Raw genomic sequence first — 15067 nt, forward strand, 5'->3', positions numbered from 1 at the left:
AACAAAATCTACCTCCTAGGATTACTATGAGGATTAAATGGGTTAATTCATTTAAATCACTTAGCAAGGGCAAAACAAATACATTAACAGAGATTTCCTCAAATATGAATATTAAATTTTTTCTATATTTATTACTCTTTAAAATACTATTATTATGAAAATGAAAGTGTGAAAGTGTTAGTTGCTCAGCCATGTCGGAGTGTTTGCAACCCCATGGACCCCAGGGGGTCCCACCAGGCTACCCTGTCCATGGAATTCTCCAGGCAAGAATAATAAAGTGGGTTGCCATTCCCTTCTCCAAGGGATCTTCCCAACCCAGGGATCGAACCCGGGTCTCCTGCACTGCAGGCAGATTCTTCATCATCTGAGCCACCAAGGAAGCCCCAGTTATTATCATAACCACTCTTAAAAAATTTTTTTTAAACTACAAATACAGTGGTTCAGTCACAATTTTTTTTTCAGTCACATAATTAAATACACTTTTACTAGGTAAACTGAAGATCTACTACTCATAGTATTGTTTCTATGGAAAGCTTAAATTCAGAAATTTTTATAAATGACATTTTAAAGCACATTTTATCTAGAAGATAGGGAATGCTCGTACTGAAAATGCAAATATACATAAAACTATAACATGATTGAATTTACCAGAAAAGTCTTTTACTTTTTTGAAACAGGATTTATTTCATAAGCAATTTACCTATTTCTGTTGACAGAGTTGCTATAAATCTGGTACCTCTGAAAAGTATTAGAGGTGACAGGATCTAGAATCTCACTTATTCATGGTTTGGCTTTTGCAAACAGAATCACATGTGTTATTAAAAAAACAACAACAGTGTTTGTATAAAATCACCACTTCGGTTTCTACCATCTGTACGTGCTTGAGGGGTCAATTTCCTGCAGATAAGTCACCCAGCTGAGGAACTCAGATCTGCATGGGTAGAGTACAAAGAGTGGTGAAGTTAGACTTAAAGTGAGGAAGCCCGCCCGACCAAGCTACTTCCTTTTCATCCCTCCAAATAAGGAAACACTGCAGCACCCTGCAGACCTGGGGAGTTCTGTTTATTCTGGAATGAACGACAACAACAAAATATCTGTTTGTAGGATTGTCAGATTTAGTAAAGCAAAATATAGGACGACCACTTAGATATGATTTTCAGATAAAGAAATACCCTTACAGTCCCCAGTATTGCATGGGATATACTTATGTGAATAAAGTATTCTTTATCTAAAATTTAAGTTTAACTGACCGTCCTGTATTTAATCTGGTCACCTTATTGTTGGAAGATGAATTATTTCCAGACATATAACTGCCCCCTCCAACACATTTCCAACTTTAAACAAATACACGTGTTTTGTATGCTGCTGCTGCTGCTGCTAAGACGCTTCAGTCGTGTCCAACTCTGTGCGACCCCACAGACAGCAGCCCACTAGGCTCCTCTGTCCCTGGGATTCTCCAGGCAAGAACACTGGAGTGGGTTGCCATTTCCTTCTCCAATGCAAGACAGTGAAAAGTGAAAGTGAAGTCACTCAGTCATGCCCAACTCTTAGCGACCCCATGGACTGGGGGGTCCATGGGGACTGGGGGGTCCTCAGTCCATGGGATTTTCCAGGCAAGAGTACTGGAGTGGGGTGCCAAAGCATACCAGTTTGAATATATATTCAGGGTTTTGGAAACTGCTTGAATTAGAGAACTACCAGTAATCCTCATTTGTGTTGAAACTGGAGAATAAATCTATAATCTCATGTATGTATATTTTAATTCTGATTTTGGCTCAGTACAATTACAGAAATAAGCTACCGAACTGTTTGTTTTTTTCCTCAAAAGTCAAATGCAATTCACAATTTAACATGAGATAATACCGCCACCTGGAGGCCAGAGGTAGGTATGTCTAAGAATCAGTGTCATCGTTAGTCATCTGAGTTATGGTGGCACTTGATTAGTAATACCATTCTGCTACTTGCCATTATATAAGTCTAGTTTTCTCCTCATTTATTCATTCATTATTGAACACTTTCTAGGTTTCTACTGTATGACAGACACTATGCTAGACTTTGGGAGTACACAGTTGTCTAAGACCTAGCTTCTTCCTTCAGGCATGTAACAAACTAGTGGGAGAGAGCAGGGGATTACCAGATGTCATCCCAGGTATTCTTGCCCTTTAAGGTTAAAATGAAATTAATATAAACCTCCAATCTTCAGATGGTGGAAAATTCATGGTCTTTCTAAGATTGTAGGGGAAACTGTGGCTTGCAGTGTTCTTGTTCACCTCGGACTCATAGCTCTTGCTTCATCCGACATAGTTCAGTTTATGGACTGCTTTAGTGTCCTCAAAACCATTCAATATCACGGTAGTCCAAGCATATGCCCCAACCAGTAATGCTGAAGAAGCTGAAGTTGAACGGGTCGATGAAGACCTACAAGACCTTTTAGAACTAACACCCAAAAAAGATGTCCTTTTCATTATAGCGGACTGGGATACAAAAGTAGGAAGTCAAGAAACACCTGGAGTAACAGGCAAATTTGGCCTTGGAGTATGGAATGAAGCAGGGCAAAGGCTAATAGCGTTTTGCCAAGAGAACGCACTGGTCATAACAAACACTCTCTTTCAACAACACAAGAGAGGACTCTACACATCGACATCACCAGATGGTCAACACTAAAATCAGATTGATTATATTCTTTGCAGCCAAAGATGGAGAAGCTCTATACAGTCAGCAAAAACAAGACTGGGAGCTAACTGTGGCTCAGATCATGAACTCCTTATTGCTAAATTCAGACTTAAATTGAAGAAAGTGGGGAAAACCACTAGACCATTCAGGTATGACCTAAATCAAATCCCTTGTGATTATACAGTGGAAGTGAGAAATAGATTTAAGGGACTAGATCTGATAGAGTGCCTGATGAACTATGGACGGAGGTTCCTGACATTGTACAGGGGACAGGGATCAAGACTATCCCCAAGAAAAAGAAATGCAAAAAACCAAAATGGCTGTCTGAGGAGGCCTTACAAAGAGTTGTGAAAAGAAGGAAAGTGAAAAGCTAAGGAAAAAAGGAAAGATACAAGCATCTGAGTGCAGAGTTCCAAAGAATAGCAAGGAGAGATAAGAAAGCCTTCCTCAACAATCAATGCAAAGAAATAGAGGAAAACAACAGAATGGGAAACACTAGAGACCTCTTCAAGAAAATTAGAGATACCAAGGGAACATTTCATGCAAAGATGGGCTCAATAAAGGACAGAAATGGTATGGACCTAACAGAAGAAGATATTAAGAAGAGGTGGTAAGAATACACAGAAGAACTGTACAAAAAAGAGCTTCACAACCCAGATAATCATGATGGTGTGATCACTCACCTGGAGCCAGACATCCTGGAATGTGAAGTCAAGTGGGCCTTAGAAAGCATCACTACGAACAAAACTAGTGGAGGTGATGGAGTTCCAGTTGAGCTATTTCAAATCGTGAATGATGATGCTGTGAAAGTGCTGCACTCAATATGTCAGGAAATTTGGAAAACTCAGCAGTGGCCACAGGACTGGAAAAGGTCAGTTTTCATTCCAATCCCAAAGAAAGGCAATGCCAAAGAATGCTCAAACTACCGCACAATTGCACTCATCTCACACACTAGTAAAGTAATGCTCACAATTCTCCAAGCCAGGCTTCAGCAATACGTGAACCATGAACTTCCTGATGTTCAAGCTGGTTTTAGAAAAGGCAGAGGAACGAGAGATCAAATTGCCGACATCTGCTGGATCATGGAAAAAGCAAGAGAGTTCCAGTAAAATATCTATTTCTGCTTTATTGACTATGCCAAAGCCTTTGACTGTGTGGATCACAACAAACTGTGGAAGATTCTGAAAGTGATGGGCATACCAGACCACCTGATCTGCCTCTTGAGAAACCTGTAAGGTCAGGAAGCAACAGTTCAAACTAGACATGGAACAACAGACTGGTTCCAAATAGGAAGAGGAGTACGTTAAGGCTGTATATTGTCACCCTGCTTATTTAACTTATATGCAGAGTACATCATGAGAAATGCTGGACTGGAAGAAACACAAGCTGAAATCAAGACTGTTGGGAGAAATATCAATAACCTCAGATATGCAGATGACACCACCCTTATGGCAGAAAGTGAAGAGGAACTAAAGGGCCTCTTGATGAAAGTGAAAGAGGAGAGTGAAAAAGTTGGCTTAAAGCTCAACATTCAGAAAACGAAGATCATGGCATCTGGTCCCATCACTTCATGGGAACTAGATGGGGAAACAGTAGAAACAGTGTCAGACTTAATTTTGGGTGGCTCCAAAATCACTGTAGATGGTGACTGCAGCCATGAAATGAAAAGACACTCCTTGGAAGGAAAGTTATGACCAACCTAGATAGCATATTGAAAAGCAGAGACGTTACTTTGCCAACAAAGGTCTGTCTAGTCAAGGCTATGGTTTTTCCTGTGGTCATGTATGGATGTGAGAGTTGGACTGTGAAGAAAGCTGAGCCCCGAAGAACTGATGCTTTTGAACTGTGGTGTTGGAGAAGACTCTTGAGAGTCCCTTGGACTGCAAGGAGATCCAACCAGTCCATCCTAAAGATCAGTCCTGGGTGTTCATTGGAAGGACTGATGCTGAAGCTGAAACTCCAATACTTTGGCCACCTGATGCGAAGAGTTAACTCATTGGAAAAGACTCTGATGCTGGGAGGGATTGGGGGCAGGAGGAGAGGGGGACGACAGAGGATGAGATGGCTGGAGGGCATCACCGACTTGATGGACATGACTTTGATGAAGTCTGCGAGTTGGTGATGGATAAGGAGGCCTGGCGTGTTGTGATTAATGGGGTTGCAAAGAATCGGAGACGACTGAGCAACTGAACTGAACTGAACTGACTGAGTGTTTTATACATGCTGCCCCTGTTCTCCATCAAACCTCCTGAAGATGTAGAATACAACGCTTTCCCCTTGGTTTTCATAATGATTAATTTATCTAAAGCTTTGAGCTTGTCAGGGATTCATTTTGATGTTTTTTAAAAAGATTTTATTTTATTTTTGGCTATGCTGGGTCTTCATTACTGCATGTGGGGTTTATCTACTCGCAGCAAGCAGGGGCTACTCTTTGTTGTGGTGCACAAGCTTCTCATTGCTTTTCAGGGCAGACTCTTAACCACTAGACCACCAGGAAAGCCCTATTTTGACATCTAGAAGCATGGTGGGGTGTGTGTGTATGTAATTAGAGCCACACTAACAACGATAAATTGAATAGACTTCTTTGCTCCTTTTAAAGTCCTTCTTCCCATCATTTTGACTCTTCTTCCCACCTTTTTTTTTTTTTTTTTTTTGCTGTCCATTTGCAACACTTCCACCCCCATCCTCTACTACAGTGAAAAACTTTCTCCAATTTATTATACAGAATGGTTCAATTTTCTCAACTTCATATTCCCAAATCTCAGTGTTGTGTCCACCTGTGCATATCCAACACTCATTATTGTATTATGACACATATGGGCCATGTACCTAGAGTCTCATCCTTTATTTTTTGCCCCTATATAAATGTTTATTTCCCCCATTAACAGGAATTACAGCAACTCCTTAAAAGATAGAATCATAACAGTTTAGGCCTTATGTAACATTTTAAAATTTCCTTGTTGCTTTACTACCTTCCCCCACCCCACCCTCCCTCCCTCCTTCTTTTCCCTCCATCCACACCTACAGGTATTTCTTAGCAATCTTGTGGTTTGTTGTTGTTGTTCAGTTGCTAAGTTGTGCCTGACTCTTTGTGACCCCATGGACTGTAGCACTCCATGCCCCTGTCCTCCACTATTTTTCTGGAGTTTGCTCAAATTTATGTTCATTGAGTTGGTAATGCTATCTAACCATCTCATCCTCTGCTACCCCCTTCTGTTGCCTTCAATCTTTCTCAGCATCAGGGTCTTCTCCAATGAGTCGGCTCTTAACAGGTGGTCAAAGTACTGGAGCTTCAGCATCAGTCCTTCCGGTGAATATTCAGAGTTGATTTCTTTTAGGATTGACTGGTTTGATCTTCTTGCAGTCCAAGAGACTGTCAATCTTCTCCAGCACCACAGTTCAAAAGCATCTATTCTTTGGCTCAGCTTTCTTTATGATCCAACTCTCACATCTGTACATGACTACTAGAAAAGCCATCAGTTCAGTTCAGTTCAGTCGCTCAGTCGTGTCCGACTCTTTGCGACCCCATGAATCGCAGCACGCCAGGCCTCCCTGTCCATCACCAACTCCCAGAGTTCACTCACACTCATGTCCATAGAGTCCGTGATGCCATCCAGCCATCTCATCCTCTGTCGTCCCCTTCTCCTCCTGCCCCCAATCCCTCCCAGCATCAGAGTCTTTTCCAATGAGTCAACTCTTCTCATGAGGTGGCAAAAATACTGGAGCTTCAGCTTTAGCATCATTCCTTCCAAAGAAATCCCAGGGTTGATCTCCTTCAGAATGGACTGGTTGGATCTCCTTGCAGTCCAAGGGACTCTCAAGAGTCTTCTGCAACACCACAGTTCAAACGCATCAATTCTTTGGCGCTCAGCCTTCTTCACAGTCCAACTCTCACATCCATACATGACCACTGGAAAAACCATAGCCTTGACTAGACAGACCTTAGTCGGCAAAGTAATGTCTCTGCTTTTGAATATGCTATCTAGGTTGATCATAGCTTTCCTTCCAAGGAGTAAGTGTCTTTTAATTTCATGGCCGCAGTCACCATCTGCAGTGATTTTGGAGCCCAAAGAAATAAAGTCTGACACTGTTTCCACTGTTTCCCCATCTATTTCCCATGAAGTGAACTGTGGTGTTGGAGAAGACTCTTGAGAGTCCCTTGGACTGCAAGGAGATCCAACCAGTCCATTCTGAAGGAGACCAACCCTGGGATTTCTTTGGAAGGAATGATGCTAAAGCTGAAACTCCAGTACTTTGGCCACCTCATGAGAAGAGCTGACTCACTGGAAAAGACTCTGATGCTGGGAGGGATTGGGAGCAGGAGGAGGAGGGGACGACTGAGGATGAGATGGCTGGATGGCATCATGGACGTGAGTGTGAGTGAACTCTGGGAGTTGGTGATGGACAGGGAGGCCTGGCGTGCTGCGATTCATGGGGTCGCAAAGAGTCGGACACGACTGAGCGACTGAAATGAACTGAACTGAATTGATGGGACCGGATGCCATGATCTTCGTTTTCTGAATGTTGAGCTTTAAGCCAACTTTTTCACTCTCCTCTTTCACTTTCATCAAGAGGCTTTTTACCTCCTCTTCACTTTCTGCCATAAGAGTGGTGTCATCTGCATATCTGAGGTTATTGATATATCTCCCGGCAATCTTGATTCCAGCTTGTGTTTCTTCCAGTCCAGCGTTTCTCATGATGTACTCTGCATATAAGTTAAATAAGCAGGGTGACAATATACAGCCTTGACATACTCCTTTTCCTATTTGGAGCCAGTCTGTTGTTCCATGTCCAGTTCGAACTGTTGCTTCCTGACCTGCATACAGGTTTCTCAAGAGGCAGGTCAGGTGGTCTGGTATGCCCATCTCTTTCAGAATTTTCCACAGTTTAGCTTTGACTATACGAACCTTTGTCAGCCAAATGATGGCTCTGCTTTTTAATACCCTGTGATTTTGGAGCCCAAGAAAATAAAATCTGTCACTGCTTCCACTTTCTCTAACCCTAACCCTAATCTTGCTTCATGACAATACTACTGAGCCTCAACTAAAATTCAGCAACAAGAGAGAAAACTGATGGAATGATTGTAATACAGTAGAGCTAATTAGCTGGTCCATTGTATCCTTTGCTTTCTGGTTGAGTCTATAATACAGCACTTCTTCTAAAGCCCGAGTGCTCCTATGACAAGACTTGGAGAAAGGATACTGGAAGGATGCATTGTTCTATATCTTGCAAATGACCACTCACTAATCCTGTTAACTGCTCCTGCCCTTAAAAAGGACATGTGAATATGAAACTGGATACAAAACCTTAGTTTTGTAGAATCACAGGAAGAAACTATCTCAAATATTAGGTTTTAAAAATAATCACTCAGGCAGACAACTTCCCAAAGTGTCAGAATTAGCTCCTTCATTAGATTCCTTGGTATGAAGACTTCGGTACCCAAACACAAACCGCCCAGCTGGAAAACGAGCAATTACTTGGGCATTAGTGATGCCATCTGACTGGCATTATGACTGGGCCTAGATCTATGGACTTTGGGGTTTAAAGAAGGATTATTTGAATGACTTTACCTTCAGAAATAAAATCAGTGAGCTTCATTTGTTTGTAACACATACATTTGAGTACCTGCCTTATGTCATGTTCTATGTAATGCACAAGGCAAAGTGGTTAAAGATACAAAAATAAACTAAAAAATAATATCTGTCCTTAAGGAACTTAAAGCCTACTAAGGGAGACAGATTAAGCAAAGGCCATATATGTGAGGACTTTGTAAATGTCCAAGTCTGTAACTTTTCATGTCTGTTGTTTACCCTCTTGTTGTTTTACAAAAGTAGCTAGCAGTAAAACACTTACAATTTATAGGATCTCTCTGTTTACTTTGGGAACCTACACTAATGCTTAAGATGTACATCTTAGAGTAGACCGAAGTCCAGAACACTCCCAGTGGCATTCTTTCAGTTCCATGAATATGGCAAGCTCATTTCTGCTTTAAGACTTTTTTACTAGCTGTTTCCTAAGCCAAGCATGCAAAGAAGCATTAAGACTGATCTGTCTTGGCCTGGGCATTCTGGCATGGGAGGAAAAGGAGACAGAGGAACCCTTAGAAAAATCACAGATAGGTTTCTAAGTTAAAAAAACTCTTTCCTAAAAGAACCACAAGGGACAATAAAGTAGTGACTATTTTCTAGGTAGAGCAGCCATTTGATTTGGGTTGAGGTACCTTTTCCTTTGGAATGTAATCTCCAGGGGAAAAACAATGCCTGACTACAGCTCAACAAAGATGCACAACAGTGGCTTCCAAACCCTCTCATTGCCCACGATCTTACAGAAAAATATTCCCGAGTCAATAAAATGTGGAAAAAATGATGACACATGATGCTATTGGAAATTTGAACACTGACTGCATCTTTGATAATATTAAGTAATTATTGCTGTTTTAGGAATAAGTGATATGTGATAAAGCTTTTAAAAGATCATACTGAAATATTAGCGATTCAGTCATGTCTGGGATTTGCTTCAGTGTATTACTGGGGAGAAGAAAATGTCATGGGAGGAATATAAATAAAACAAGATTGGCCATGAATCAACAGCTAGATGTCAGTTGCATGGGGATTCATTATACTATTCTGTCTTTAGTACATGTTCAAAATTTTCACAAGAAAAAGTATTTTTGAAAATATGCTATAGAGTACATTAGTGGCAGGTGAGGGGATTGGTCTTGTTGATCACAGCTCCTATTCTGGAAATATCTGCTTTCTTTAGGAAGAAAGTATCTGATTAGAGTAATTTATACAAGGTGTGCATTTAACAATCCAAAGCAGAGATTTCTGAAGTATAAAGGAAAATCTAGTAAGTTTCCAAGAACAAGATTTCTTTCAAGCCTCTATATTTCAAATAAAAGAAATCACAGAAAATTGTACTTCTATGACTCTATCTCATGTCACTCTGTCCCTAAGCCAGTACAATACAGGCACACTGACCACTGGCCTCCTCAAATGTGCCAAGCTCATTTGTACCTAAAGACATGTGGTTTTAGCATATGTTTTGTCAAAGAATGCTCATCCCACTGGCTGGCTCCTGTGCTTCATTCATCTCAACCTCCCCCACCAAAGTTGCCTTTTCAGGAGGGCTTCCCCAGCACTCCATCTTTAGTACCCCAACCCTTACAATAACTATGACCTTAAGCTGTTATTTCAGAGCACTTATCACTAAATGAAACTGTCTTATTTGCCTAATTTATTGTCTGTCTCCTCTATCAAGGATATAAGATTTCTGACTGTAGGGCTCTTGTTCATCTTGTTCATGGATGTCCCCTGATTTTTTACAAGTGTCCAGCCAAAAGAGATATTAAATACAGAACTTTGAACATGGAACTATGTAATTTGAAAGAATACCTTTTTGTGCCCTTATGTTATATCTGGGGTTGCAAATACAAATGCCACAGGGCTTAGATGGGTACTAAATGCATGGGTCTTAGAGAAAAATAGAGATCATCTGAACTCATCTAAAAGAGTAAGCTGCTTTTGACTACTACTGTTGCCAGGCTACAGTGCAGATCTGGTGTGGTCAGATCTTCCCATTTATTATTGGGATGACAAATAGATGGGTTGACATAGCTCAAAATTAAACCCGTTTATAAGCTCTGCTCATGCAGATAAGACAATTCAGAGATGAGTTGAGATATTGAGAACAGATATTGAGAAGATCACACTCTACAGCATTGCTCGTAACAGCAAAAAATGGGAAACAACAAAAACACCCATCATTATGGGAATTCTCAAATAATTTGGAGCAAGCCTATTTGATAGAATACAGTACAATTAAGACAGATGAAGTCTAGCCATCTATATTCATGTAAAAATATCTCAAAAACATACAATTGGGTGACAAGTCAAGTTGTAGATCAATATACAAAATATAATAGTATTCATGTAAAACTAGAAACCAGGATAACTGCGTTTGTCTTTGCTTTGCGTATCTGGCATGGATATGATGCCAGATACAGTTTCATCACTAGCAATGATGGAGAAGTACGTGCTGCTTTCTCGTCTCTTCAATCTAAAAGTTTACGAATCTAAAATCTCCCCGTCCCCGCGCCCCCCCGCCCCCACCCCGCCGCCACGGAGAAGGCTATCCAGACTAGGGAATGAAACACGGATTCGCCCCTCACTTAGGAGAGTTCGATCTCTCTAGTTCTCAGTTCCTTCTCCAGAGGCAGTATGTGTAGAGACAAACAGCCTTGGCGAAAAAGAGACTTGGATTTATCAGCCTTTTCCAGTGTCATATTCTTCATTTCAAAACGCAGATTCTAACACCTACCTTATAGACTTTAGTGAGATTTACAGTTAACGTGTCAAATGACTAACAGTAGCTATTTATAGTAGCAGTAATAGAATTTCATTTAAGGGTTCAGCATCAGGGTCGCTAAACAGAATCAGTTTTTCACGCTGCCTTCCAACCAAAACTGATTTACTTTGCTTTATCCTGGTGATATTTCAGAAACAATCCAGAACAGTTGCCCTGGCGACACTCTGGTTCCGCCTCCAAGCTCGTTCGAACAGCTTGCTGGGAATTGTAGTGCGTGGGAGATTACACTCACGGAGGGGGCGGGGCAGCTTCCGGAAAAGGTATATTTCCGGTTCTTGCCTTCACACCTACCCTCCTTATCCTCCCCGCTCTGGGCCATTGAGCCCAAAATAAAAGCCCATCTATGTGTCTTCCTTTCCATGCTTGTCGAACTTACAGTTGAAGACAGGATAAGGGAAGCAATGTGATGCCAGGGCCGTAGAAGGGAGCCTGTGCACAGGTGGTACAGGAAGAGGCGGGGCGCCCTCCTAGGGCACGGAGGCTCTGCCTCCTACATCACTTCCGTAAACAAAGAGCACTGTGGAGGCGCAAGGTCCGGGATGTGACCCCGGCTCGAGCTGCAGCGGTAGCATCGCCGGCTGCGGCGGTGGCTTCAGAGGCCCCGGGGTCTTTGCAGGGTGAAGAGAACCACGATCCCCTTTCTCCTCAGGTATGAAGTGGAAACAAAGGCACCTCCCCAGTGTCCCTTGTACACCCCTCCCATCACTCTCTGGCCACTACTGGATTCTGGGCGGTGAAGGGTCTCCGTGACGGCTGATTGGGGAAGGGAAATGAGGTGAAGTCTAAAGAGACTCTTAGTGGTCTTTCTTGGAGGCTGTGAGTTCCTGGCTCTCAAAAGACTACGAGCTGTGTTCTGTGAAGGTCTTTTCTGAAAGGTTCCATGCTGCTTGGTATACAGGAGGAATTTCGGTGCTCCTGTAGTAGTGATGTTACTTCCCAACACGGGTAATTTTCGAGCCCTTCCCCCTCAGAACATCTTAGTTTAGACCACTCTTGGTTTATTTGCGTTGCTTTACTTCCTAGTTTTCTTTCTTTCTTTTTTCTTGTATCACCAACTGTATATAAGCGTCATTAAATTCAAAAACCAGTTTGTTTATGTGTAGCATAAATGCATAAGATCCTTGCCTTTAAGAACTGATATCCCATCTTCTGTGTTGTTATTTTTTAATTGTTATAATTTAATTTGTGTTGCATGCCAACCAACCCCAGAAGGTCTATTCTGTTACTGAAAATGCTTCTTAAAGGAAAAACCGTTAACCAAGATTTAAGCAGTTTGTTCTCTGCGCTTACAGACTGGGCAATACAGCCTTTCCTTTACAGCCTTTGGTTCTTTGGCAGTTTAGCTCCAGTTATGATTGTCTAGAGTCAGCCGAATAAACTGAGTTCAGTGGTTTAATAACAGTGCTAGTAGCACACACACAAAAAAGTTGTTTTTATTAAAATTCTCAAGTAATTACTTTAGGAGTGACATCAGTGTATTTGAGTCTTTTTGAATGGTTATTGTTGTTTAGTTGCTAAATGGTCAGAAGACTCTTTTGCGACCCCATAGACCATAGCCCACCAGGCTCCTCTCTCCATGGGATTTTCCAAGCAAGAATACTGGAGTGGGTTGCCATTTCCTTCTCCATTGAATGGTCATAGAATGATTAAATTCAGCACAGCATAGTCAAGACCTAATGCTGCTAAGGCTTTTTGCCATCTGATGAGAGAAGTAATCATATAAATTTCTCATCTTATGATACATGAAACAATATAATTAGGAAGAGTTGAATTTGCTGCTAAGTCACTTCAGTCGTGTCCAACTCTGTGTGACCCCATAGATGGCAGCCCACCAGGCTCCCCCGTCCCTGGGATTCTCCAGGCAAGAACACTGGAGTGGGTTGCCATTTCCTTCTCCAATGCATGAAAGTGAAAGTGAAAATGAAATCGCTCAGTCATGTCTGACTTTTAGCAACCCCATGGACTGTAGCTCACCAGGCTTCTCCACCCATGGGATTTTCCAGGCAAGAGTACTGGAGTGGGGTGCCATTTATGCATAAGTAAAAAGGAAATGTAGAAGGATGTTTTTAGATAGGTGGCTGAAAAGAAAATAAAGCTGGTTAATACATAAAGTTAAGGGATAGTACTGGGTAAATTCCCTTGTGGCTCAGCTGGTAAAGAATCCGCCTGCAGTGTGGGAGACCTGGGTTCAATCACTGGATTGGGAAGATCCCCTGGAGAAGGGAAGGGAAAGGCTACCCACTCCACAATTCTGGCCTAGAGAATTACATGGGTCCATGGGGTCACAAAGAGTTGGACAGGACTGAGCAACTTTCATTTTCATATATATTCTCTCTGGAAAAACCAACTGTAATTTCATAGTGTAACTTTTTAAATGAACATTCTTTGGCATTGCCTTTCTTTGGGATTACCTTTTTTGGAAGTACGTGAACCATGAACTTTCAGATGTTCAACCTGGATTTAGAAAAGGCAGAGGCACCGAAGATCAAATTGCCAGCATCCGTTGGACCATTGAAAAAGCAAGAGAGTTCCAGAAAAACATCTACTTCTGCTTTATTGACTATGCCAAAGCTTTTAACTATGTGGATCACAACAAACTGTGGAAAATTCTTAAAGAGATGGGAATATCAGACAACCTGACCTGCCTCCTGAGAAATCTGTATGCAGGTCAGGAAGCAACAGTTAGAACTGGACATGGAACAACAGACTGGTTCCAAATTGGGAAAGGAGTACGTCAAGGCTGTATATTGTCACCCTGTTTATTTAACTTATATGCAGAGTACATCATGTGAAATGCCAGGCTGGATGAAGCACAAGTTGGAATCAAGATTGCCGGGAGAAATATCAGTAACCTCAGATATGCAGATGACACCACGCTTATGGCAGAAAGCAAAGAAAAACTGAAGAGCCTCTTGATGAAAGTGAAAGAGGAGAGTGCAAAAGTTGGCTTAAAACTCAACATTCAAAAAACTAAGATCATGGTGTCCAGTCCCATGACTTCATGGCAAGTAGATTGTGAAACAATGAAAACAGTGAGAGACTGCAGCCATAAAATTAAAAGACACTTGCTTCTTGGAAGAAAAGCTATGATCAACCTGCTCTTGCTGCTGATAAGTTGCTTCAGTCGTGTCCGACTGTGTGTGATCCCATAGATGGCAGCCCACCAGGCTCCCCCGTCCCTGGGATTCTCCAGGCAAGAACACTGGAGTGGGTTGCCATTTCCTTCTCCAATGAATGAAAGTGAAAAGTGAAAGTGAAGTCGCTCAGTAGTGTCCTACACTTAGTGACCCCATGGACTGCAGCCTACCAGGCTCCTCCATCCATGGGATTTTCCAGGCAAGAGTACTGGAGTAGGGTGCCATTGCCTTCTCCGATGATCAACCTAGACAGCATATTAAAAAGCAGAGACATTACTTTGCCAACAAAGGTCCGTCTAGTCAAATTGACCTATGGTTCTTCCAGTAGTCATGAATGGATGTGAGAGTTGGACTATAAAGAAAGCTGAGTGCCAAAGAATTGATGCTTTTGAACTGTGGTGTTGGAGAAGACCCTCGAGAGTCCCTTGGACTGCAAGAAGATCAAACCAATCAATCCTAAAGGAAATCATTCCTGAATATTTATTGGAAGAACTGATGCTGAAGCTGGAACTCCAATACCTTGGCCACCTGATGTGAAGGACTGACTCATTTGAAAAGACCCTGATGCTGGGAAGGATTGAAGGCAGGAGGAGAAGGGAATGACAGAGGATGAGATGGTTGGATGGCATCACTGACTCGATGTACATGAATTTGAGCAAGCTCTGGGAGTTGGTGATGGACAGGGAAGCCTGGCATTCTGCAGTCCATGGGGTCACAAAGAGTTGGATGCAACTGAGCAACTGAACGTTTTTTATATTGGCAAAACTAAATGTATATAATAAAATTTCATGTTTCCTTGGAAGTAGAGAAAGTAAATTCAAAATAGTAATGGAATAAGTTTAACTTTACAGAACAGTTTTTGTCAAGGAACTAGAATCAGTATTATCTCT

General features: G+C 41.8%; 1 protein-coding gene across 1 annotated transcript in view; it reads left to right on the top strand.

Annotated features, from left to right (window-relative positions):
- Nucleotides 1-15067, top strand: part of CCDC28A (coiled-coil domain containing 28A) — an 88801-nt gene that overhangs the window by 61774 nt on the left and 11960 nt on the right. The window contains exons 3-4 of the mRNA XM_052645618.1: nt 11173-11300; nt 11462-11689. Of these exons, the coding sequence (XP_052501578.1) occupies nt 11173-11300; nt 11462-11689 (356 nt within the window). The remainder of the gene's footprint in view (nt 1-11172; nt 11301-11461; nt 11690-15067) is intronic.

This window comes from Budorcas taxicolor, chromosome 9 (genome assembly GCF_023091745.1).
Source record: "Budorcas taxicolor isolate Tak-1 chromosome 9, Takin1.1, whole genome shotgun sequence".
In the NCBI taxonomy this organism is placed as follows: Eukaryota; Metazoa; Chordata; class Mammalia; order Artiodactyla; family Bovidae; genus Budorcas; species Budorcas taxicolor.